This window comes from Pavona decussata, unplaced genomic scaffold (assembly GCF_977016875.1).
Source record: "Pavona decussata unplaced genomic scaffold, jaPavDecu1.1 SCAFFOLD_368, whole genome shotgun sequence".
Taxonomy (NCBI): domain Eukaryota; kingdom Metazoa; phylum Cnidaria; class Anthozoa; order Scleractinia; family Agariciidae; genus Pavona; species Pavona decussata.
In genome coordinates this window covers 212,069-237,828 of record NW_028145744.1, presented here as the reverse complement: position 1 = coordinate 237,828, position 25,760 = coordinate 212,069, and the positions used below count along the sequence as shown (strand labels likewise).

At 39.1% G+C, this 25,760-nt stretch overlaps 3 protein-coding genes across 3 annotated transcripts; 1 reads left to right on the top strand and 2 right to left on the bottom strand.

Annotated features, from left to right (window-relative positions):
* Window positions 1-1,268: 1,268 nt before the first annotated feature.
* Window positions 1,269-9,086, bottom strand: LOC146452446 (uncharacterized). Its single transcript, XM_085097835.1, has 7 exons — window positions 8,363-9,086; window positions 6,497-6,740; window positions 5,623-5,739; window positions 4,891-5,049; window positions 4,096-4,430; window positions 3,128-3,259; window positions 1,269-2,434 (listed from the first exon to the last, which is right to left on the bottom strand). Exons 1-7 carry the CDS (start codon window positions 8,465-8,467, stop codon window positions 2,099-2,101), a joined length of 1,428 nt encoding a protein of 475 aa, XP_084953961.1. The 5' UTR covers window positions 8,468-9,086; the 3' UTR covers window positions 1,269-2,098.
* Window positions 8,929-17,205, top strand: LOC146452445 (carnitine O-acetyltransferase-like). Its single transcript, XM_085097882.1, has 6 exons — window positions 8,929-9,081; window positions 10,660-10,868; window positions 12,695-13,235; window positions 13,907-14,312; window positions 15,187-15,475; window positions 16,018-17,205. Exons 1-6 carry the CDS (start codon window positions 8,929-8,931, stop codon window positions 16,607-16,609), a joined length of 2,190 nt encoding a protein of 729 aa, XP_084954008.1. The 3' UTR covers window positions 16,610-17,205.
* A 1,103-nt stretch (window positions 17,206-18,308) lies between these two features.
* On the bottom strand, window positions 18,309-23,538 carry LOC146452444 (bifunctional peptidase and (3S)-lysyl hydroxylase JMJD7-like). Its single transcript, XM_085097833.1, has 4 exons — window positions 22,848-23,538; window positions 21,170-21,624; window positions 19,728-20,053; window positions 18,309-18,463 (listed from the first exon to the last, which is right to left on the bottom strand). The coding sequence occupies exons 1-4, from the start codon at window positions 23,527-23,529 to the stop codon at window positions 18,349-18,351; spliced, it is 1,578 nt and encodes a 525-aa protein (XP_084953959.1). The 5' UTR covers window positions 23,530-23,538; the 3' UTR covers window positions 18,309-18,348.
* Between the last annotated feature and the right edge of the window lie 2,222 nt (window positions 23,539-25,760).

Sequence of the window (25,760 nt, the reverse complement as noted above, 5' to 3'; positions counted from 1 at the left end):
AAACTTTATAACCAAATATTGTAATACATAGTTATTTTAAAAATGTAAGCAACGCATTGATCAATAAAATTACATCCGAAAGGCCTAACTTGATTTCTTTGATAAACATTGAACTGTGTGGAGGAGTAGTTTTTACATCTAATATCATGGGTGACAAGTTACTCCTTAGGTTTGGCAGGAAATTTCAGCGTTAATTTATTATTAAGGAAATAAAGGGAGATGTAAAGAATCGACCATAAGAGAACGAAGAAAAAATCTGAGCCCCAGATGGGATTCGAACCCCGATTTTTTCTGTGTCCTCTTATAGTCGATTCCGTCTTTACATCTCCCTTTATTTCCTTTAAAAATACTCAATGATTACACTTGGAATTACAAAATTGCTACAGCAACGTTTCTCGGTACAACCGAAACAACTAAAGTCAAAAACTCACGATTGTGAAAGTTAATCAAATGGTATACTCGTGAAATTAGGCAATATATAATTTCACTTGCGTTTTGTCAAAATTCTAATAATAAAGGCTCGGGAAATTATCAGAATTTTAACAAAACGCAAGAGTTATTATTTCCCTTATCATCATTTGATTACCCATACAAATTGCTCCCAACAAAGAAGTAGTAATAAAACTTCCCGGCAGTTTATTATCTTAAGCGCTGTAAATATTTGTTCAAACTCGCGAATTTCGTGTTGTTGCAGCAAAATTTGCCGGAGAAAAGAAATAACACAGAAGGTTTTTTCAAATGACCCTCGTATTAAAAACCAACAATTCTAGAGTTTCGGACCAGTGAAAAAAAGTGAAAAAGAAAAAAACAATAACAGGGCAATGATGCCGAGCTTGTAAAACAATGTAAAATGAAGGAAACTGGTTTACTGTCATTAAGTCTCCGGGGTAGGAACGAGCAGAACACAGACAACGCGCGCTCTAACCGAGGTTTGTTTGTTTTTTCTTCTCAGCATTCCAAAAAAAAAAAAATGAAACATAACCGCATTTGTTGTAGCGGGAAAAATGGCACCCTCATGTCATCTAAAGGACTTTCAGTTTTTTTCCGGGTAAGTTCCCGGTAGCAACAGTGATCAGTTAGGAATCTGGGCAAATTGGGGATTGTTATGAAACAGTCTGTTGAATACCCACTTGGACTTCATTTTTCCCTTCGTCTAAAATTATTTAAATGGTGTGCGAGGGTGGGCTAAGTCATCCCATTAGTGATAGGAAAAAAAGGGGCGCCTTTCCCCGGCCACCTTTGTTTTAAAAGCAAAACAAGCAACTAAATCTTTTAAAACAATTTGTTTATTTACAACAAAATTTCTGAAAAAAAAAGAAAGAAAAAAAAAAAAAAGAAAGAGAGAAAAAAGATGCATTACGTTACTTCAATAATGCAAGATATTACCTTAAGCTGGATCAAAAGAGGTTTAAAAAAAAAAAAAACCTTAACAAGTACCCCAGCATTATGACTATTCACACTGGCAAATAAATACTTTCGAAAATTACTACACTTTCATTAACTCTTTACCAATGTTTACGTGGCCACGGTTTTTTTCTTTTTTTAATTTGCATCTTTATTTTAGAAAATTGTATATTCCGACGACTCCTGCATAGGATCTTGCTAGTGCTTACAATAAAAATTGTCCTTAAAACTAGTAGTAATCAGGTAACAATCAAAGATTAGGGAGTGCGTTCGATGATCTCGATCCCAGGCTCTCTCTCCTTTGCTAAGGTGGTGATGATGTCATCCGCCCCTGCAAAATCTGCGGGGGATGCCAGATACTCTTCCAAAGATCCATTCATTTATTGTCCCATGTATACAATCTCGACTCCAATCTGTATTAGGAGTGCGTTCTTTCTACGTCGAACGCAATTATTATCACTTTTACACTGACACAAAGAACTTTTCAGTCAAATATATTTATTTTATGTTTAAGTTTTTTTGTTCACCGGTATAAATGACCACCAAACTATGTATGTAAGCTGGGTTTAGGATCATTTTGGGGTCGGGACCATTTCGTGGTCGCCCTTTTTTGTTACTGGCGATCACGAAACTACCTGCGCATGGCAAGGAGAACGAAGGAGCGTGTAATTGCTTTGGAACTACTGTATTAGTTTCAGCTGTGTTGATTGTGTTCTTCTACGCTCCTGTCAAAATATCCCGATACTTCTCCCATTCTTTTTCCCTGCGGATTCATGAGTCCTTGTTCTACTGAAGCAAGTCTAGGATCCTCCATCGAATCGGTGTGTCCCTTGGCAGGTAGAAGGGGTGTTTCTTCAGGCTCCGGTGCACGATATAGACACAGAAACAGGAGGAAACCAACGAGGGTCAAAGCAGCGGATCCCATGAACAGAAGCTCCCATCCCTGGATGGCTAACTCGGCCTTGCTGAGAAGAGGAGCCACAACTTTTCCTGCCGACATTGCGGCGATACAGTAAGGCATTATAACGGGCTAAAGAAGAAAGGAAGGCGGATTGGACGAATTAAAAATCATCTTTGTTAAGAACACCAAAGACAAGTACATGTCTCGATTTATTGCTCAATAACTTGCACGATAATTAGTGCAGGTGAAATAGATGCTCTTCTCTGTTTGTCAACCTTGTTTTTTTAACCTTATTTTTATCAAAACAAAACAAAAGAACAAAAACTACATGGTTAAAACATAAAAGAAAGAAAGTGCCGAGGAGACCTAAAAGGAAACCATAAGGTTTATAATATAATGATCTCTCAAAATAAATCAGAATAAATTTACTATAATACCAGCGTCGGACGTCTAATTAAATTATAATCATTGATAGAAATCTTGATAGATATTGTGTGTTGATTAATGGTTTGCGTTCGCTGAGATTTGAAATTTGCAGAAAAAAAATTCACGCTAATAAAGTGCACTAACCGTTCATAATACTAAAACCATTTGTAACGCGGCTTGAGTTCATGCAGTCCCCGACTTCTCACACAGTGTTTTTTTTTATTATTTTGTTTCAGCCTAATTGGCTCATTAAGTTTTTTTTTCTTTGTCACTATGGGGCGCAAATTTGTTTACCGTGGCTCAATTTTCAGCAGTTTTTGGCAAACTTCAAGATAGCATAAGAAGATTTCTTTTCCAAGGTAATTTATACTTTACACAAAGCATTTGTTCACTCACCATCATGGATTTCTTGGCCACATACTTGGTTGTCAACGAAGGTAAGATTACTCCAGCGACGGAATACGTCAAAAACACCAGTAAAACTCCGCTGATAAAAAGAGGCTCCTTGGTGGCAATTGGAAAAGACATCTGCAAAAAAGTGTCAACAAGGAATGAAATATCAGCGTAAGACAGTTCCGAACAGCATAACTACAAGCTTAAGAGGGCCATTTGAACTCGAGTATTAGCCTAGCGAGGGAAAAGCTTGTTTAAGGTTTTCTGGCCGCGCGAGAATAGGGCGAGCGCAAAAAATGAAGCCCTCGCCTTATTCTTACGCGGCAAGGAAACCGGAAACAAGCTTTTCGTTCGCTGTAACCTTTGCTATGCAGGCTAACTCGAGTATCAGCAGAGGTTGACGTTTTCTAGCATGCGTACGAGTAGGGTGTAAGGTGACGCGGCAAAAGCAGCAACAAGTTAATTTATCCTTCTTAACACATCAAGTCCACACTGCGTTACTGTATGTAGACACAAAAAGTGACGTTTCGTTTGGTCGTGCTCGGCTTTCTTTCCTTAAATGATTAAAAAGGTGAAAGGGGACGCATGCGGTACGATAGAAACATAGCGTGCGCTAGTTAATTACGGATTGAATCTGCGAAAAGGGAAATACATACCTTTCCCGGTTGTTCAAGATTAGACTACTCCATGAATAGTACCAATTCTCAATGCGAAGCCAACTTTCCAATTTATGAAGTCTCCTAGGAACCTTATGTTTTGTTTTGGCCTTCCTTTTCTATTTTATTTTATTTTTAAACTTCGTGTGTCTCAAACTGAAGTATTAATTCTTAAAGAAAACGCTTTGTTTTAAACAGCCATGCCCTGACGGCTACGTGAAGAGAACCTTAACGGTGTGAAGGAATGCGTTTTTGTGATAATAATCTGAAGGTCGAATCGAGAAAATTTTCAATGCAAACAGCGTGTACACTTACCGAAGGACCACCGAGATAGGATATCACTATGGCCACCACCATGAAAGTGTAGGAGACCACCAGCACTCGCCAGTCGCCATGTTTGTTATTAGTCATACAGCTGGCTTTGGATACTAACGCCATGATAAACGATGATACCATGGCTGTGCCGGACACTCCCACCATCAACCAACCGTACTGATGCAATTTAAAATCAAAATGATTGTAAGCCACCAATGGCAGCACGTAACCAACCCACGTGGTCACAAAACCATTTAAAAGATACAGCATCAAACCCAGAAGTACACCACGTGACTTGAGAGAGCGTTTCACTGATACACCATCGTCAGAGCCCCCTTGAAAGAAACATCAACGTGTTAGCATTTAAAACGTGCACCCTTCAAATCCACGAATTGTACGTAGTGAACTAGCTTTTCGTAAATTGCTGAACATGAAAGGGCAAAACAACATTACAGAGATGGTGGATCAAAGAATATACTCTGCAATGTATGTTAGGGTGTTAAAGTGAATCCATCAGATGAATTTCTCACTGAGCGTTAGCATTAGTATAGTAAGGAAAAGGGAGATCGCATGAGGCAAATAAAATCAAATCCAGAGGCCGTGGGTTCGATTCCCATCAAGGCCAAAGATTATTTTCTTTGCCTCGTGCGGTCTCCCATTTCCTTACTGGGGCTAACGCTAAGTGGAAAATTCATGGCTTCACTTTAGCACTTTAACATACACTGCAGAATTAATTCTCTAATCTATCACTAGAGAAAAACGTTAACCTGAATGTCACTAACTTAAGAGACCTACCAATTGGAACACAGTTCCTTTCATCCAGTACAAATGTAACCAATACCAAACAGATGCACAAGAACAGGATCGTAAGGGCTGCTGGGGCGGAAAACTCATCCAATCCTGTTGCTTTACCGAGAGCATTCTTACCAAAATTAGGTAAGAAGGTGGCAGATGCTGTGAATAAACATACCATGTGGATGTTATTGTTGTTATCATCATTATCACCATCATCGTCATCATTATTATTTTGGCAGTGAAAAATAAAACTTTCGTATGCTCTATAGTGCATTAAAAACTACACAAGGTACTTAGCATGGCCTGTGGGCCAATCTAAAATCTCAGTGGAAAAAAGATTCGTTTTCTATTTGTCTATAATACTAGCTTGACATAATTATGATAAAATCTATGGTACTTATGTTAAGAATTCACTAAAAGATATATATAAAAAAGTCCCTTCTTAAAACTTTGCTTAACATGCGTAAATTCTGCGAAGAATTATTTCCGATAACGTTCAAGTTTGTCTTTTCAGTAGAAGTTGAACGATCAATTGAAATAATTGCGAAGAAGTATAATTGTAGTAAGTTATATTTTCAAGTGACGTTTTTGTTGGCGTAGCCGTCGTTGCTGTTTAAGTTCCCTAATGTTACCACTGGGGAAACAGCTTTATTGATAAACCAACCTCTCAATAGTATATATGGTGGGTTGGATAATCATTATAACATGATTATCAACAAGGATTGAACTTACCGATTGTAGAGGACATCACTCCAGCCATACAAGTGACTCTGAAGTAAGACATGAACTTTGTTCGGCTTTCCCGACTGGTGTTAGCACCGATAAAACCATAAGCAACTCCTCCGCTACCTAAGGACGAATGAAATACCAAGAAGATAAGCAAATTAAGGTCACTTGAACATCGAGATCTGCTCAGTTAACATACGATTCCTTCGACCTTTCTGAAATTCGTTCTGCAATATAATAATAATAATAATAATAATAATAATAATAATAATAATAATAATAATAATAATAATAATAATAATAATAATAAGACTTTATTAACAGCATTTCCACAGAGTGTCTCTTCATCCGTTAATATCTAACTAAAATTAATTACAACTAAGACAAACTTAAGAAAAACGGTGTTCAAATGAATAACAAAATATGTGTTCCAAACGCTAAATGAAAATCAATCACAGTCTGGACCTGGCTTTATCTGGCTTTATTATGGTATAATAAGCCAAAAGAAAATGAAAGCCTGATGTTATAGCTATGGGTACAATTATTCAAGGAAAATATAATATTAATAATCAAATTTTTAAGGAAGCCAACATAGGCCGTTTTTATACAAGAGGACGCATTATCGGTTTGGACGAACTTGGGCAAATATTTGTTGTTCGTCAGGTTACTCGTCTGTAGTATAAAGACGGGCGGACTATTTTCAGTCGGTTGTGCGTCGTTAGACGAACAATGGAAGATACTTCGTCAAGACGGATAATGCGTCTTGTGCCCGTCTTTATATAACCAGACGAACAACAAGTGTTTGCCCAAGTTCGTCCAGCCGGATAATGCGTCCTCTAGTATAAAAGCGGCCATAAAAACACTGATAGCATTCACACACCTGCCCCAAAACCAGCCAAAGCTCTTCCGAGGATTATCAACACAACAGAGTCGGCTTTGTGTGCAGCCATATAAGTTACGTTTCCACCAATGGCGATTATGATAGAAGCCATGAGAACAATTTTAATGTGACGCAGTTTCTTGACCATCATACTGGCTAGGGGCTGGGAGATCCCTTGCCCCAGAGGAAACAGACTCTGCGCTAAGGAAAGGTAGGCAGCCGAGGAAGACGTGTCTTGAGACAGCTGAAAAGATCAACCGACAAAAGCAATGAAAAGAAGTTTCAAAACACATAAGTTAAGAAATGGAGAGGTTTCTAATTGTTAGTCTTTATAAAAGCCTCCTGACGGACGTTATGCATCAGTAATTTCTAGCGGTCCCCACCCCCCCCCCCCCCTCAAAAAAAAAAAAAGAAAAAAAAGAAAAACCGGGCCGATCCCCGGGCATTACGAATATTATTGTATGCCCCACGGTAGGGACAAACGAGCTGGCCAGATGCCCTACCTTCTCAACCTTATTCCTCATTATCGTTCTATTGACCATTCACTTTGTGGATTTACCATGCCCTCCTATACGTAGGTAATAAAAAATGTATCGTCTTTGACGCATCGATGAACTACCATCCAATGTTCAGTAAAAACCAGTAATAAACTGTGTTTGTAAGGGCCACCGTGACAAAATGGAAGTAGCAGATCCCGTAGTGAAGGATCTAATCAGCAAAAATATTGTAAAGCAAATAATCTAAAAAAGGAGCAAGGCTGATTTCACGGTCAGGCCCCTTGGGTAGGCTAATAGGGAGCTTTAGCAACGACGATGGCGATGGCAACGAGAATGTCAAGAAAGCAACAAGCTCAATAAGCAAAACAACAACTCTGCACGTGCATTGGCCTATTTTGGGATCCTCTCAAAATGCTTAATTGACCCCTCACGCTATCAGTTATTTATCTACCGTCAATCTTTGTAATTATCGAATGTATCAAGTAACCGTATACTTAACTTTATAACCTAGCATTACACTTTTTGGTACATTTCTTTGTAGTCACTGCACGTCTTGGGCGTGAAATTTCCTGATGGGACGTTTTATGGAGGACGTATTACGTGTGTTTAAAACACACGACGACGAATTTTCCTCTCTCTTTCTAAACTTAAATGCGGTTTCCAAGAATTCAACTCCAGGAAATTTCACCTACATTTGACATTTTTTGACGACATGGCGAAACACGAATTCATTTAAATAGTGAAGATTTCGCTGCCGCTGTCGTTGATGCTACAGCTCCCCAATGCCCGACCCGCGGGACGGACACTGTGGAGAATCCCCTAATGCCCGTGACAAGTCCATGCGTGACACCCCGGCGTGACGCTAGCGGAGAAACTCAAACCGGACTTTCAAAATCGTAGTTCGAAGAAATCATACATCATCTTTGGCAAGCTACAAGGTAGCAAAGTGGAAGAAAATTACAGCTACCTGCCTTAACAGTGAAAACCGATTAATTACGAACGTAGCGCTGCAGTTTTAATTTTTGGATCCGATTGTTCAGTTTAGGTTCGGTCGGTCTGGATGGGTCAGCGATAAGAGCCGGTTGCAACTCATCTACGCAATATCTATAACAACCAAGTATTTTGCATTACCTAGCTACACAATGATTATATATTTCTGTAAATATTCTATAGGTAAAAAAATTACAAGTATTTTATCATAAAAATTGATCATTCAAAAAGAGAAAATTTTGTTTAGAGAAATTTTGTAACGAGCGGAACAACTTCCGGTTTTCATCGCACGTTTTATACAAATGTCTGCAACTAAATACTAGTCCGCGATAAGATTCAAAACAAAATTGCATTAAATGTTGATGATGCAGATACTTACCGATAGAATGTATGGATATAGTGAAGTCATGACTACGGCCCATTCCAAATAATTAACAAAACCAACCAACAGAACCACGGAGATGTTCGTCTTGCTCAAAGGCATAGTTGTATCTCTTCAGATCTCTTGAAAAATCACTGTCTTCTCTGTTCCTTTGTTCCAAAATCAGCGAGACGAGTCGAAAGAAAGAGCTCTTCAAGGTTGGAGCACAAACCCTTCGTCTGATGAGCTGACCCTCCCGAGTTTTGCGGTTATCTTAGCTTGTTTGCCGTGTAATAAGATTTTAAAAATACATCATGAAATGGGACGGAAATAACTCTAAGTGCGTGACGTAACGTACTTAATAAATGCAACACGCTGAAACTGAAAGGGGATGCCCCTTACGTCTCGTGATGACGTTCCCTGTTTCATAATCGCTCTTCCAGGAATAAGCGGACGAACACTCTACGTCGGTAAATGCGTCAGTGCTTTTTTTACAAAGCAGTCAAACCAGGATAAACTTTCCCTTTTGCGTGTTTTATAACGCAAAATGAATCAACGCCTCTTTCGACTCTGAACTGATCACGATGTATCGTTCGTGGAATCCTGCTCTAGTGGGTCTGGTCAACAGAAATCTGTTTCATGCAACACGTTGCTGTGCGTCACCGCTATGCAAAGCAACAAATCCAGAGCTATTCTCAGAGAACAGGACGGACATATCATCAAAGAATAATGTCAAGGCAAGGTTTTAGCTTATTTGAATCATTTATCTAATTTATCAGATTTATCACACCAATATATTTTATTATTTTAAAAAGCTCATAAAGTTTGTACAGCATTGCAGTCTGTGGAAATCTGTTAGTAGGATATTCGCCGACTAGGACTGACGTATGCCACACTTTTCCACGGCGCCACGGTGTCCCTGATGGTCCGCTTTAACTGACAACATATTAACCGTATTTAAATCCTCAGGACATTCGGTACCAAAATTGGGGTTTCAGTAAAACGCGGGGTCAGGGTCGGGGTCTCTTTTTTTTTTTTTTTTCAACATCACAGGTCATTTGTGGGTCAAGTAAGGATTAAAGCCAATATAAAAACGTTAAGTCTCTAAAGCTTACTTGCTAGGTCATCGGTGACAACACTGTACTCGATGCAGTTCCGTATTCTGGCGGACATTGGTTCCGTGAATTGACTACCTTTTATTCTTCCAAGAAACGAAATGACGCAAAAAATACAATGTACGAGATAATATGTTTCCTTGAACTAACTATGAGCACCCCCACCGCCTTCGATGATCGTGCAATCCATGTCACGCGTGACTATTATTTCCGAGAATGAAATAAACATGCGTTCGAATTCCTCACGGTATAAAAGCTCGCCATTTGAATAGAATGTAGAACATTTCTCTGGAAATCTTTCCGAAAAAGACGCATGAACTGACAAGAAAAAAAAGATTCAAAATACTTTAGAGACAATTGTTATTCTTGAAATACTTGTGCTGTAATGTAAAGAAAAATTCATAGTTTTATATCGTCAATAAACTAGGGAAATTTCTACGGGAACTCTGAAATCTCATTGGCGACATCAAAACTGGCATGTAAATTTAAAAACTCCATTCATATTAAAAAAAAAAAACGGTAAAACTTGACGTGGATTGACTGTCAAACTCCCTTCCTTCCAACGTGCTGTAGAGGATGTTGGTTGGTCCCGGGAAAAACGATTGTAAGCCCTTCCTTTGAAGCTATATTATTATGCGCAGTAAAACTATCTGTATGCACAGGACTTCAGAAAGCAACACAGGGCGCATAGCGTGTAGCGTAACCTGTGAGCCAAGCGAAACTTAAAATAGCACATGAATAAATCAATAAAATATATATACAGTCGACTCCCGATAACTCGAACCTTCAAGGGAAATTGAAAGCAGTTCGAGTTATCGGGAGTTCGAGTTATCGAGGGTAAAATTATATTAAAAATGGCCTGAAGGGAAGGGGAAATTGGTTCGAGTTAGTAGGAGGCACGAGTTAGCGAGGGTTCGAATTATCGGGAATAGACCGTACATATATTACTATTATTATTATTATTATTATTATTATTATTATTATTATTGTTGTTATTATTATTATTATTATTATTATTATTATTATTATTATTATTATTATTATTATTATTATTATTATTATTATTATTATTATTATTAAAAGGAGAAAAAAAAGAGACCCCGACCCCGACCCCGACCCCGGCCCCGCGTTTTACAGACACCCGTTTTGAACAGCACAATTTCCGTCATTAAGTCGAATTTAAAAAAATATATTTTGCAGGACTTTTCTGGGAATGTAGACTTGCAATCAAGAGTACTGCGATGGGATGAAAAGCTGCCAGTCCCCGACCCACCCCCTCTGAGGAGCCTTGTAGAACATCTGATGAGAAGGCGACTGCCCTCTGGTGCGACGGGTCTCAAGGTTGCCGTGAACGGGCTTCTTGTTCGATCTGCTTGCCGCGTGTTGGGGCTAAAAAATGCACATGAAAGGTGAGGAAGAAACATGTTCAACGGTAACTGACGATACGCATAAGCACCAAAGGAAAAGCAGATCAGAGGCCTGACATTCTGGCATTTAATCAGTACGGACCTGTAATCAGTACCTGTGATCATGTCGAAATTTAGCAGCGCTCTTTAATTTTTCCTCTTTGTCGATCAATCGTTCGCTAAATTTTTCGTTTCGCGTTTCCCTTGGGAATAGTTTACTTAGCGAAACGAAAATCGATCCTTATTGAAGTCTGCCCACACTTGCTCGCAAAATCTAAAAAAGTTGCTTGAAATTTTCGGAAAAGTTGCTGCCAAAAAAGTTTCGAAAAGTTGCTCAATTTTTAATCAAAAGTTGTTCAAAAGTTGGCTCTTAATTCAAAAAGTTGCTCGTCTTAAAAATTATCAAGGGGGTTTATGTTAACTTTCGATGTAAAAATTGTGTCCTTTGCCTTGTGAAGAACTAAAAGCAAAGTCAAGCATTTAATTAAAATTATATTCGTGCGTTAAGTAAAAAAAAAATACTTTTTATCTCAACAGAAAGACACAACGCGACTTCTGAGTTTTTCTTGACCGACATGACGAGAAAAAAATGGGATACATTCGTTGACAAAATGAATATATGGCTAAAACTAAAACTCAGTAAGCTGTGTTAGATGGTGAAAACTTACAGACTTACACTTCTGATAGATCGACAACAACCGCCATGTTACAGCGTTTTAGTTTGGGCACCAGACGCTTATGTCCAGAAATGCACCTAACCCTGTATTTGGGTACTTTACACAAGACAGACTTTTTTGTCATTTTCATATGACTTCATGTTTGACAGAATTATTAGTGTTTTGGTAAGAATTAAGGATAGGAGACACCTTGTGATTTCTATCATACAGTTTATGCGTTTCATTAGTGTGCCGCATTTCTGGACATATCTCGCCCCAGACCATCGCCCTAGTCGTGCAGTAGCTTCATCCCATGTCAAGGAACGGCTGCGAAGGTGGCCGAATACAGTTTTTTAGTGTACAAGTGTTAAAAGACGTTATTTGGAAACTATGTATTTCTGGACGCCCAAAATTGGTATGGTGTAAGAATAACTAAGAAAGAATGTATTTTCGTACGTCTTGTTGAGCTAAGTACCGTTTCCATGGCAACGCAGCGAGCTATTAAACGTCCTTAAATAGAAGATTTCCTTTATTTTTAGAAAATGTACCCATTAGATTTTTACCATTTTTTGTATCCAGAAAAACTCACAAAACACTGACACAGTTGCACTATTTTCATGTAATTTTAACAGAGAGATCTCCTGTAAATATTGATTTTGCATTTTTATGTTTTGTGAAGATACCCTCTGTTAGATTTAGGTTTCTCTTTGTAGGCGAGCTACGCTTTTAGGGAACTATTTTCATGCCAAATTTCACCAAATTCTAATGAGCGGTTCCTTAGAAAACAGTTCATTTCCACGAAAACAACCAGTCGCAATTTTTTGCTCAAATGCGCATGCGTGGCTTTAATTGGGTTTCATGGCAAAGATGAAAAGCATGCAAAAGGTCTTGGTGAATGACTTTTTTGCTCGGAAAGAAAAGAAAAAGAGTCCAGAAACGAGAAACTTAATTATTTAGGATCAAAACTTAACTTAATTATCCATTTCATGTGAAATTGAGGGATCACTTTATCGACCGCCGTATTTGCGTACCACAACCCTAGCGCGCGGTTAATAGCATCACTAACAGAATCTGTAAAGCGCGCGCAAACTGTGTTCGGCCAAAACGGAGTTACGACTCCGCTGGATAGAGTTACTAGGACCAGTTTTTAAATAACATTTTATTACCTATCAGGATGTGTGCGCAACACTATGATGACCCTGCACTCAACTGTTGGTATGCTCCTGCTAATCATGGCGACACCTTTGGTATCCGCCATGATGAAATTTACTTCCACGAAGACATCATCCCCTCACAACCTGTGACGTCATACGCTGTGCTGATCAGAGGGAGCCCAACGGATGCTGGGACATCAGTAGCTGGTGGTATTGGTGAACGTATAAATTCATATAATGATTCATCAAAAAGCTGCAAAGACGCTATGATCAACCGTGCTGCATCCCTGATAAACGGACTCATGGAAGCCAGAGATTTTTATTTAAGCAGTGAATTTACCCAAGATGCAATCAAGACCACAGCACTGTCCATGCAATGGTATAATTACATCTTTTCTTGCTCCATGCAGTTTTTCCCAGGATCCATTGAACGCTACAAATGCCCTGATAGTCTCTCAAGGCACATTATTGTGATGGTGCGAGGGAACATGTACAAAGTAGACTTAATTCGTAGCGACGATAAAGGACCCGAGATGACCATTACTCGCAACCAACTTAAAGTAAGTAACTTCAGTATCAACAACTGTTACGAGGGTTCGTGCTACTCCTTGAAGTCCTTGAAATACCCTGGAATTTAACTTTAGATTTCAAGCCGGGTCACTTGAGAAGCCCTTGAAAAGAAGTTTCGCTGAAAGTGCTTGAAAATAAAGAAAACTCCTTGAATTTTTGTTCGGATGAGAAATAATGTAGGATTGTATCAAAGTAATTCACAGATTGAGCGCAGATTTCAAAATCGGGGACAGATTATATCCAGGGGAGCTTTTTTAAAGTTGCTATTGACCAATGAAAACATTTCGAAACATAGTGCAAGACAAAGTAAACTTGCTTTGAATTCTCCTCGAAAACTCAATTTTTAGTGCTTGAGTACTCGATCCTCGAATACTCCTTGAATTTTATGTCCAAAAACCAGCACGGACTATGTGTTACTATAGAGTACCAAGTTCAGTGGAATTAACACAAATGACACATTTTTGTGTGCGTGTTTTTTCCTTTTTTGTATGTGTGTGTGAGCGTGCATAAACAACAGGAATGATAACTGAACCATCATGAGCTTGACCCAAACTAGTGTTACCAAGCATAACCAAAAATCTCTGCGCACTTGAGTGGCTTAGAAAATTGTCACTCTTTTCCTGTCATTTTTCGCTAAATATATTTTCGTTTGCGCTTTCAGAGACAAATACAACTCATCTTGGAAATTGACGCCTTGAGAGAACCGTCCACTCCAATAGCTGTTCTTACAAGTATGATCCCGGCTCAGCGATGCCAAGAAGAACAACGCCTCAAGTGTCTCAGCCAACGAAACGCCGCTAACCTCTCGCTGATCCGCGATGCTCTTTTCGTTGTAGCGATTGACCCTGACGACTCTCCACGAACAGCTAACGAAGCCATGTTCGCGCTACACTCGGGAAATTTCGTAAACCGTTGGTATGACAAGAGCGTGCAGCTGATTGTGTTCGGTAACGGCGTGGCAGGATTTGTGAATAACTATTTAGCGGGAATGACAGGCACCGTGGGGACAAACTTTGTGCGAATTGCGGTGGGAAATGAAGGACTACTTGACAAAAGAACTTCGGAAGGTATGACCACGAACTGGTTAAGAAAAATTCCTTTTCAGGCTCCCTTTTCGCAACTGCTTAAGTTTTGGAGTAACTGCGCCGGAGGATCTTTCTTCTATTTGATCTTTCATCCGCAGTTCAAAATATATGTTTCAAATATTCACATTTATTTATTCATCCTTCACGGGTATATTACGAACTCACAATATGACCAGCTCCCAATTGGCTTGATAAGCTCAGTTGGTAGAGCACTGCACCGGCATCGCAGAGGTCATGGGTTCGAATCCCGTTCAAGCCACATTTTTTTTCAGGCTTTCTTTTCGCAACTGCTTAAATTGCGTAGTAACAGCGAGGATCTTTCTTCTATTTGATCTTTCATACGCAGTTCAAAATATATGTTTCAAATATTCACATTTATTTATTCATCCTTCACGGGTATATTACGAACTCACAATATGACCAGCTCCCAATTGGCTTGATAAGCTCAGTTGGTAGAGCACTGCACCGGCATCGCAGAGGTCATGGGTTCGAATCCCGTTCAAGCCACATTTTTTTTCAGGCTTTCTTTTCGCAACTGCTTAAATTGCGTAGTAACAGCGAGGATCTTTCTTCTATTTGATCTTTCATACGCAGTTCAAAATATATGTCTCAAATATTTACATTAAAATTGATAACAGTTGGCAAAGAGAGCTATTAAAGAGAGCTGTCTACCAAAGAGTAAGAATCAGTAAACGAAACACGGACGTCAGATTTGTGCTGTCTTGGCCCCGGCATTTCCGTAAAGTTCTTAAAATCAGAAGCTTCGTTACTTTCGCCAACTGATCATTGATTAATGGTCATTTCTGCCGTCTGCCGTAACCGTAATTTTACGCAATTTTAATTCAACTTTATTTAGGTACTGATGATGTCACTATCTGGCCAGAACCATGCCCGATTATCTGGGATGACACAGCAGACGGCTTCTTTAAACGCAAGATAGCAACAACGATTGACACCAGTCGAACATCCGGGCCCTTCAAACCTTTGTCTCAAGATGTCTTTAGAATATGTCCGGGTTCAAGTTTTGAGGCGCTGTGTAAGGCCCAAGGTGTTACCCCAGGAGGTGCCTTTCAGGCCGGTATGCAGTTGGCGCTCGTAAAGATTGCTGGGAGATGCATGAGTGTAAATGAAGTCGTCAGTGCCAGGTAGTGTGATTATAACTAGCCCTCTTGGAAAGTACCAAGACTCAAGAATTATTTTAGGAGAGGAGAAATGTACAATGTGCCCTTCATCTCCAGTTTCTCAAATCTTCCTCGGAGGATAAAGAAGGGAACTGGTCATAACAAGTTTAATTTGTTCGAAGAGGACCCACCTTGCCTGGGTAGAAAGGTTTTTGAAGATGTTACCTTTGATTATCTCATGAACATGACCAACAAAACTTTATTGGCTTTAAAATTTGAGTTGACACTGAAATTTTCAGCTAGCAAGAGTTAGCATTGCTAGATAAACAAGAAAAGTAAGGTTTGAATCTCATTGTCATCTTTTGCTGCTGGATAGAGGGATGGCCGATACAGTAAAGACATCATCTATTGAATTTGAGGAGGGAGAGGGGGGCGGGGGGAGAGGGGAAGGGGGTGCAGGCAGAGACCACCATCTGTTTTGTGGTTTGGTGAGTCATGTTCGAGTACAGTAGTTTTAACCACTTCCCTGACAATGGCCGATCTTTTTCAAACTTTTCTTACCACAGGCACTTCCGGTTTGGTGGAATGACAATGATGGACAGCAGTACAGCGGATATGAAACAATTCATTGCAAAAGCTCGCCAATCACAGCACCACACTCAAAACATGACAGAGCAGGAACGCGTGGAAATAACATCTCTGCTGATGAAAGCGACGAAAAGTTATAAAGACGAGGTTCTGCGCCACAAGAAGGGTGAAATGAACCTGTGGCATCTTGACTCCCTTTACCGAATTATGGGTCTGATTAACCGCCTTCCATTCAGAAAATCTCCACCATTGGAACTAAAGCGAAACTTCAAACAACTTGTACTCGATTATCTCAGATCACCGCTGATCAATATACTGCCGCCACAAGTTGCAGAAAACGTGACTTCCAATCCCTGCTGGTACCCCGAGATCGAGGCTATTGGGAGGCCTGGGGTCAAATGCATTCTTCCACCGACGTCAATGGCGTTGCATTACATGTTTGGGAGTAATGCTATTTCGATCACCGTGAATGCCAATCCAGCACATCCGTGTTATAAAAATGAGGAAGAGTTTGTCAACGAACTCGAGCGGTGTTTGCAGTTTGTCAAAGATTTGCTAGCAACAAAATAAGACGGTTTCATAAACTGTCAGACTTTTCCTTCGATTAAGCAGTGAAAAAAACGAATGGTTTCTTCAATTGTTCAAATGGGAATTGATTTGAACACTTCACTTCTCAGACAAAAATCTTTGTCATTGATAAAATAAAATGCTGTATACGAATATAAAATTTCAACAATGGCATCAAATTCGATTTTTCGAGGTTTTGAGTTTTGACAAAATTTTGAGTTTAATACTTTTCTTGAAATCTACTAAAAATTTGAAAACAAAAATTTCCGTGATTTTTGACATTCTTTTCAAGTAGAGTTTTTTCGCTTTTTATGCTCTTTGTGTATATACCTAGTTAACTGTCTATTTTTTTATAAAAGCAGAACAGAAATTAGGTATTTAAGAAGACATCTTTGAGTTTTGAAATCATGTATCCGTCGTCAGTGTAAGGATGTTGTACAAATCCAAATGTATACATATAAATTATGTTGCAAAAAAAACAATAATATTACATATTAAAAATTACATTATACCTGGGGGATAAGACAACATAGCAACAATGATTGAAAGACCAATGATCTACTGAAAAAATCATAATTAAAGTACAATCATTAAATTCACATGTTTTGGTTGTTTGTTTAGAGAGGGCCGCCCCCACTAGACCCCTAGATGGGATGTTGTTTCATAGCAAGGTTACCTCCAGCAGTTAGTTGCTGGTACCTCTTTATAGACTTATGACAGTGAAGAAAGACAAGGCATAGAAAAGTTTCTTGTCTAAGGAAAAGACATGACTGCAGAGACCAACCTAGCCGGGAGGAAACGTTTGGATGCAGGGGACCACACGACACACAAATGAACTGTTCTGAGTGCGTCTCGTTGCCGGATCTCTTGTAGTAGAAATGCACGTGCCAGACATCACTTTACGTGTAAATAAACCAAACTGATTGCAGGGCTGACACTACGGCAAAGGGCTTATTTATTTGGGCCAATATTTCAACTGGTACAACTAGTCTTCTTCTTCTTGTACTGTTATATACGCTACGTCATGTACACTAGTTAACCATTAACCGTTTCTGTTTACGTTCAGATTTAAACTTTTTTTCTCATTGAAACTCTGGCCCTGAAGAAGACTAGTTGTGCTAGTTGAAATATTGGCCCAAATAAATAAGCCCTTTGCTGTAGTGCAAGCCCTGCAATCAGTTTGGTTTACTAGCCAGGAACTTGCCTAGTTCCCAGGCCTCTCAATGTTTCATATCTTGGTCAATCTGTTTCAGGTCACGTGCTTGACCATTCGCCCTGGTTATGTCAACAAAGCAAATTTATCTTGACGGCCTAGCCCCAGTTGTTCGAAGAGCGGATAACTTTATCCACTGGATAAGTCACTATCCAGCGGAGCAAATATACTCCACCTAGCACTTTAGGCAAGTTTTCCACACAATCCCATACTTAAATTTGATATATGCTTTTACCCTATCCACAAATTATAGGGCTATTGGGAAAATCTTGCACACATTTTATCTGCCGGATAGCCACCTATCCAGTGGATAAAGTTACCCGCTCTTTGAACAACTGGGGCCTGGAGGAAAGCCATACAGGGACTAGGCATCATCAACCATGCTGATCTTGCGATCAAACGTCTACGACACTTAAACACTATTAATACCACCATGCACCCACTAATAATTATTTCTACAAAATAATACAGTTTTTGATGCTGTCAAAATTAAAATTTTCAATCATTTAATCAATTCATGGAATTAAAATCACAGAGTTGGGCTGTCGATGTAATATAACGTTTCCAACATATCACGATAAAAAGGATTCACATCCATCTTGCAAGTAGCACAAGGAAACTCTTTTCTCAAAAATGGCTCATACCTACAGAAACAAAAACAAATAACTTACTGTAATAAAAAAATATAGATAGGATATAATACATAACCACTTCCATGATGTTGATTTCCTCATTAAAGATTACCCTCATACGGCAGCACAAAGATATGAATTTTATTTTCGAGTGATAAAATATCGTTCCAATAACATGAGAAAATAAAATTCATATCTTCAAGTCACCATGCATTTTTTTTTTGATACAGGCATACTCAGAAAAAAATCTGAGTGCTCCTTTCAGGAGTTGAACCTTCCAATCTTAGCAGTATGCAGGATGTTTGTCCTATGAACCTGGTTTAATGGCGTTAGCTCCCAGAAGTCTCCTGTAGCTCAGTGGTAGAGCATTCCCATGAATCTAGTTTAATGGCCTTAGCTCCCACGAGTCTCCTGCAGCTCAGTGGTAGAGCATTCCCATGAATCTAGTTTAATGGCCTTAGCTCCCACGAGTCTCCTGCAGCTCAGTGGTAGAGCATTCCCATGAATCTAGTTTAATGGCCTTAGCTCCCACGAGTCTCCTGCAGCTCAGTGGTAGAGCATTCCCATGAATCTAGTTTAATGGCCTTAGCTCCCACGAGTCTCCTGTAGCTCAGTGGTAGAGTATCCGAAATAGCAATCGGAAGGTCTTAGGTTCAACTCCTGATAGGAGCACTCAGATTTTTTTTCAGAGTACATTTATGCTTGTGTCACTTACTGATTAAGACATGATCCTCTTGTTTTTACTGCATGAATAGTTTTGCACACCATTGGCAAGTAATTGAAAACAACATCACCACCTGTCATCAAGTGCTGGTCCATACTGGGGAGGGGGGGGGGGTGGGGTGGCATTACTCAGGTACATGAGTGATGGGGAGGTGCAGATGAGGCTAATATGTTTTTCATTCCCCCACAAAGTCCCCTTATGCTAAAAAGAGAGCCCTCAAAAAAGTCCAATGGCCCAAAAGTTAACCCACCAAAAATCCATATCTTTCTTAGCATCAAAACAATAAAAGCACACAAACCCCCAAAAACAGTACTTGCCAAAATCTTTCTCTCAAAAAAAAAAATCTTCCAGAAAATTTGTAACCCCAAAAATCTCCCGAGCTGCAAATTTTAAACCCAATAAAGGTTTTTCCACCTCCACGTCACTAATATACCTGAGTATCCCCCCACTGGGATCCATCATAAGCTTGATTCAATCCATAAATGTTTTTCAGGCCTAGAGACAAGGCTGTGAAAGCACTACAAATTTTCACTTAAAAATAGAAAAACTTACCAGAAATTCACAGCTACATTTCTTTGCTCCTTCTTACTGGGATAAGATTGAACTTCATGCCACCAAAATGAAGGCATAAACAGGACATCACCTTCATTTATCGTACAATTCAAGGCTCGTGCCTCTTTAAACTTTGGAAATCTTTTGTAATCTGGCTTGAGAATGTCCACAGGTGACATGACCATTGAGGTGCTCTCCAGGAGTTTTTTGCGGCGAAATCTCTTCATCACTTGGCTGTAGGCAAGGGAGGCTTCCTGTATGTGAGCTTCATAAAGTCTTGTGTTTTCATGTGGTTCATAAAGAAAAAGTTGCTTCTTTCCACTTATCTGAAAAGAACAAATGACAACAACATGACTGCCAAAAGATGGGATATGATGTTGTTTATCATGCGCTACAATATCACTGAAACTGTAAGGAAGAAAACTGGCACTTCCACATGATCCCATCCTTGTTAAAAATCTTAAAATATAGTTTACATAAACAGTAGAAAAGGACAGAACCAAACTCAACATAGACATTCAGCACCTTTCTTGTCATGTCTGTGAAAATTAATCTTAAATGGCTGACAGTCTGAAGTTATCATGTTTGTGAAAATTAATCTTAAATGGCTGACAGTCTGAAGTTATCATGTCTGTGAAAATTAATCTTAACTGGCTGACAGTCTGAAGTTATCATGTTTGGTTCGAAAATTCCAAAATGACAATAATTTCAATAGTTATTGAAAACTGGATTAGATCAATATTTTTATACTGTGCTCTCCTTTGTCATACCATTTTATCCTTGCAGTTTCTTAACCTAGTAAGAGATTTCATGAGTGCTTAAATTGTACATAAAGTGTACATTAAGTTACCAAATGTGAAATGAAATGGCATTTTTATTTCCTTTGATGTGTATTCTGTGTAACCTGTAGTAAGCAGTCAACGTATATTAAGCACTCACGACTGACCGCTTAATACAGGTTCCAGTGATTTATCATTACCGGTATTTTGTTTTACTTCAAAGTTTGTGTGAGATATGCTGCTGCTGATTTTCGGAACAAAATACCTCTAAACATCAAGAATGCAGCATCTCTTCAAAGCTTTAGAAAAGATTTAGTTAAAAGAATATCTGCTATCATCCAAAGCCTGAGAGTGATTTCTTGACTTCCTGCATAGTTATTTATTTTATTTATTTATTTATTTTTTTCTTTTTCTTCTTTTTCATTACTCATTACTTTAATTTTACTTACCTATGTTTACTTATTTCCATGTACACTTGCTAACTAAGATTGATGTAAATGCAGATATCCTTCTGTTAAATAAGAGATCAGGTGTGTAAACACTTTTTAACTCCATGGATTTTCATTTTCACACCTCTGCATTCCTTTCTCCCTAATTCCTATTCTTTGTGTTTAATTAATGTGTGGAAATAAAAAAAACTTGAACTTCAGAGGTCTGACTTACCTGACAAAGAAAGTTATCAAAGGGATCAAAATGCAGCTTGCCTAAAGTATTACCATTGCTTAGCCAAATATTAAGATGTCGTCTCTTCAATTCACCATCAACAAAAGGCATTACTTTGATGTCTTGCTCAAGTTCTGGAAGCAAACTAGGAATTGACGAGTATTCTAAATATGCAGAAATGTCACTGTTGTTTGATGACTGCAGTATTTCCATGAAAGAAGAGAAAGAAATTTCTAGAAATGCTGGACGAACAACCACTAAATCTGGAAACAAAAGCTGTGATATGACTGCATCAGGAAACTTGAATTCGTTAAAATTGTCAAAGTTGTGTGCTTTTTCACAGCCTTCATATTCACCATGAGGAGCAAAAGCCACTCGCACCATCTTGCTACCAAACTTTTTTACTAGAAATTCACTTGTCCACTTTTTCATAGCTGGCCAGTTTTTTAATGCACCTATGGAGAAAGAAAAATAATGGAATGTTTACTAAAATAACTCTATTCCTAACATCTAATTTCCTTTCATGATGCATAATGCATGTAACAGCTTGAGAACAGTTACAGTAATAATTAGGAACTGCCATAGTTAGCTCTTGAAATTAATGCAGACCTCTCAACCTCAAAACACTGATTATCTGGAGATTGATCAACCAGCAGACAAAACCAAGTAAACACAGGCACTAAGAGACTGGTAATGAAAGCCTAATTTGGCACATGTCTTCTACACATGGATGAACTTGGATGAGATGAACTTGGGGTTGTTTACTAACTTAATGGATTGATTTGCACAGAATTGGCACAAGAAAGTCACCTAAGCAAGCCAAAAAATGAAATTATAGACTGAGGGAAATATTGTGAGATTTTTGTGCCTCGTCGTGAGACTGTGAGACTGAACTGAAAGCTGTGAGTGTCACGGCAAAATCATAAGACTTGAGAGGTCTGTTAATGCCAAAATCAAGTGAAGCGGTGGTGGACAACCCTTAACCCTTTAAGCCCTAACAGTGATCAGCATCAAATTTCTCTATGGCATGGCTTGGCATGGGATTTAGATATGATAACCAAGGTGAATTTTCTTGATATTTTAATAACTCCTCCCCAGTACTTTTTATAAGAAAAGTATGGGCACATGACAGGAGAATTTGTTCTTTGACATTAGCAATCTCGTACCCAGAGTCCTCAGGCTCTTTGGCCAGCAGTTGGTCACCAGGGGAGACTCTGGGATACTGGAATTTTATTACCGCAGGATTTCTGTGGTAAAACAATGGAAGCTGTTACGGAGCTTATACACACCAGCCAATCAAAAATTTTAAATTTGTTTGAATTCTCCAGAGTCTCTCCTGGTGCCCACCCGCTGACTAAAAAGCCTGAGGACTTTGGGTACGAGATTGTGACATTAGGGGTTATAATAACGGATTTCAGGAATGCGTGTTTAGTTTCAGTCAATTTCAGCTCCATTGGAGTCTCTTTCCTTCCTTAAGTCTAAGAAAGTCTTGGACTCAGAGAAAAGTCGCACCATGTCGCAAAGTCTCAAATGTAACCAAACTGTTAGACGGATGGGAGGTCTAAAATAAAAACTCTTTGTGGGGGAGTAAGGATTATGTACAATAATTATATGTACAATCAATGTTGAGCTTTCAGTTTACAGTTTTCTGAATTTAAACACAAATATCTCTTCCTACCTGTGATCACAACTGGCTTTGATCTGAAGAAATACTCATGGAAGAATTTTTCTTTGGAGGGCAAAGGAATCCTTTCGCACGTGGAAGCAACGTTGACGGGACCAGAGTCTTTACGTGGATCCAAGCTGTGTGGGACATGATACAAATCGTCTAATATTTTTTCTCTTGCAATACCACCAGGCGATAAACTTCCATCTAGCTGCCTAAAAGTTTCGCATTTTGTGTTCAGAAATGTCAGTAATTCCTCCGCTGTTTTTGATCCAGGATACGATTGAGCAGTAGGAGGTTTTTCCCAACTAGGTTTTAAAAGACACGTTCTATCCGTCATTTTCCGCGGGAAAAATGCAAGATCTCCTCGTTCAATCAGATCTGGACTCTTGCTGTTTTGCCAGGAAATCAAACTTACATCTGTCTGTTTTAACACTCCAATACTTACACGGCTTTCATACTCGAAGGCTTGGGAAAGTTTTCGTAGAATCGAACCAAGGCCTGAGTTTAATTTGGCTGGATGCACTGCAACTAAAATACAGCGATCGTTCACTTGAGTTGTGATATTTGAAAGGGCGTATTCGTCCAAACCCTCAAACTCTGCTAGATTCATCTCAGCAAAAAGAATAATGCCCCAGAAAACCTTCAGAATGAACAAAGGTTTGCAGAATGGATTCGCCACATCCGCCGCCATGTTGTTTTCAGGACTGCGTGGGGATTGGGACAGACGTTCAAAATGCGCGGGTGCGTGGCATTCCGGTTGCATTCGGTGTAGGCCCAACTATTTATATAGCTGTGGATTTTCCCTGCAGCATCACTGACCTGTTTCGGGTTCATCTCGGTGAATACCTGTTTGAAAGACCTTATTTAAATCGCCTCAGAAATTCGGATTTGGTTTTGTTAAAAAAGCTATACAGTTTTCTTTGCTAAAACTTCAGCTCAAAACTTCGTGACACTGGAAAACTAATTCCTTTCCTTTTTCAGAGGGGCAAGAATCTCGTTTGAAAAGGCAAAATAAGGTCAGCTAGCATTTTTGGTAGCGCCAACAACAGCTCGTAAATTCGGGATATAACATTCCGTTTCCTTAAACTTTCTGGGATTGAAATTTTCCGCTTAAGCATCGGAGCAGATCATACTTTATTTAAATAGCTGACGCAGATGGGCCACCAAACGAGATTGAAAAACAGAAGACAACTGTAGTGTTTTGCTTTCGTTGAATTTGTTTTCGCTCCTACATGACACAAACTCTTTAGGGCCCAGCAAAGAAAGAAGCAGAGGAGGTAGGCACAAAGTTCCGCTCCCAAAATGGTGCCCCTTTCTCGTAGATAAAAACAAAAGACTGCACTCATTTCTGATACCTTGAAGTTAAAGCTTGATTTCTTTTTCTTTCAAGAGGTGTTATCTTTGACTTTGCGTTTTAGTTTCTGTAAGAAATGTCTGCACAGGTTCTGCTAACGTTTCTATGCCTTAGAGTTCATTACCATCCTTTCAGTTTCATGACTATACTCTGAAAAACAATACTTAAATTTGGGGAGTTTTGGTACTCATTTACGTCAAGCTACGAGGGTGTAAAGGCACATCTTTCATGGAAGCCTCCCCAGAGGGGGAGCACTCTACTTTAAGAGCCATACAGGTGCTTGCAGCGCCCTGCAAAGGGTAGGGTATGTGAGTCGCTTTGGTCTGAAATAGTGTTTAGATTTTGAACATGTTGGTCTTAAAATGGGTATGAAAATGGATATGGATTTTACAGTTCTAAACGGGTATGGATTCTAGAAACCAGGTCTGAAAATTGATATGGATTTTACAGTTCTAAACGGGTATGGATTCTAGAAACCAGGTCTGAAAATGGATATGGATTTTACAGTTCTAAACGGATATGGACTGTAGAAACCAGGTCTGAAAATGGGTATATGGTTTAGCCAGAGCCAGGTTGGCTCACCTGGCTCGCCTCGCGTAATACGAGGAAGAACGGTTCATCTTGGACAACCGAGCCAGCTGTTAATTAAATTCGACCTCTTAAATTTCATATTTGTTTTCAAAATACATAGAGTATTAAAGGTCATCTAGCATCTGTCTGGCAACTTCGTATTAAGATGGTCTAAATTCTTGGAAAGTATAAGATCACCGACACGGAGGAAAAATTTGCAAAACTTGAGCATTTGAGCATTATATCTGCTTATATAGGTCAAGATCAAGCCTAGTGGATTCAGTACTAAATTTATAGTCTCAAGATAACGTTTATTGTGTTGAGGACTATTTTCAAGATTTTGGTCCCGCTACGCCGCGTGAACCGTCTGCAAATGCTTTGAATTGAATTCATTGAGCCATGTCTTTGCCTATAGGCAAGGCGTGATATTCATTTCATTTTTGAAAATAATGCGATGGAATATGTTAAGCCTGATGAATAAATGTCGGAGAATGATGCATTAATCAGTAAATGACACATGCATGCATACTCAGAAAATAATCCGAGTACTCCTATCAGGTCTCTGATCAGGAATCGAATCTAAGACCTTCGATTACTAGTTTGGATGCTTACAGAAGACACGTGGGAGCTAAGGCCAGTTTCCTGTGACAAACATCCTGCATACTGCTAGGATTGGAATGTCAATGTGTGGCATATTTGCAATGGAAATAATGTGATGGGATATGTTAAGCCTGGTGAATAAATGTGAGAATGTGTGCATATGCCACACATTGACATTCCAATCCTAGCAGTATGCAGGACGTTTGTCTCATGAACCTAGTTTAATGGCCTTAGTTCCAGCGAGTCTCCTGTAGCTCAGTGGTAGAGCATCAGAACTAGTAATCGAAAGTTCTTAGGTTCGACTACAAGGATTTTTTTCCGAGTATGCCTGTGTCATTTGCTGATTAATACACCATTCTCTTACTTCATTTTTGTTGTCAGGTGCCCTGGCCTTTTCA

Bases quoted from the DNA above. Each gene is read 5' to 3' on its own strand.
- LOC146452446 (XM_085097835.1), bottom strand. From the start codon at position 8,467: ATGCCTTTGAGCAAGACGAACATCTCCGTGGTTCTGTTGGTTGGTTTT. The intron at 5,740-6,496 runs GTGTGTGAATGC...ATTCGTCCTTAG, and splicing joins TTTGGCTGGTTTTGGGGCAG to GTAGCGGAGGAGTTGCTTAT. The intron at 3,260-4,095 runs GTAAGTGTACAC...ACTTTTTTGCAG, and splicing joins CCTATCTCGGTGGTCCTTCG to ATGTCTTTTCCAATTGCCAC.
- LOC146452444 (XM_085097833.1), bottom strand. From the start codon at position 23,529: ATGGCGGCGGATGTGGCGAATCCATTCTGCAAACCTTTGTTCATTCTG. The intron at 20,054-21,169 runs GTAAGTCAGACC...TGTTCTTTTCAG, and splicing joins TTGATAACTTTCTTTGTCAG to ATAAGTGGAAAGAAGCAACT. The intron at 18,464-19,727 runs GTAAGTTTTTCT...TTGTTTCTGTAG, and splicing joins AATGTAGCTGTGAATTTCTG to GTATGAGCCATTTTTGAGAA.
- LOC146452445 (XM_085097882.1), top strand. From the start codon at position 8,929: ATGTATCGTTCGTGGAATCCTGCTCTAGTGGGTCTGGTCAACAGAAAT. The intron at 9,082-10,659 runs GCAAGGTTTTAG...TATATTTTGCAG, and splicing joins CATCAAAGAATAATGTCAAG to GACTTTTCTGGGAATGTAGA. The intron at 10,869-12,694 runs GTGAGGAAGAAA...ATTACCTATCAG, and splicing joins CTAAAAAATGCACATGAAAG to GATGTGTGCGCAACACTATG.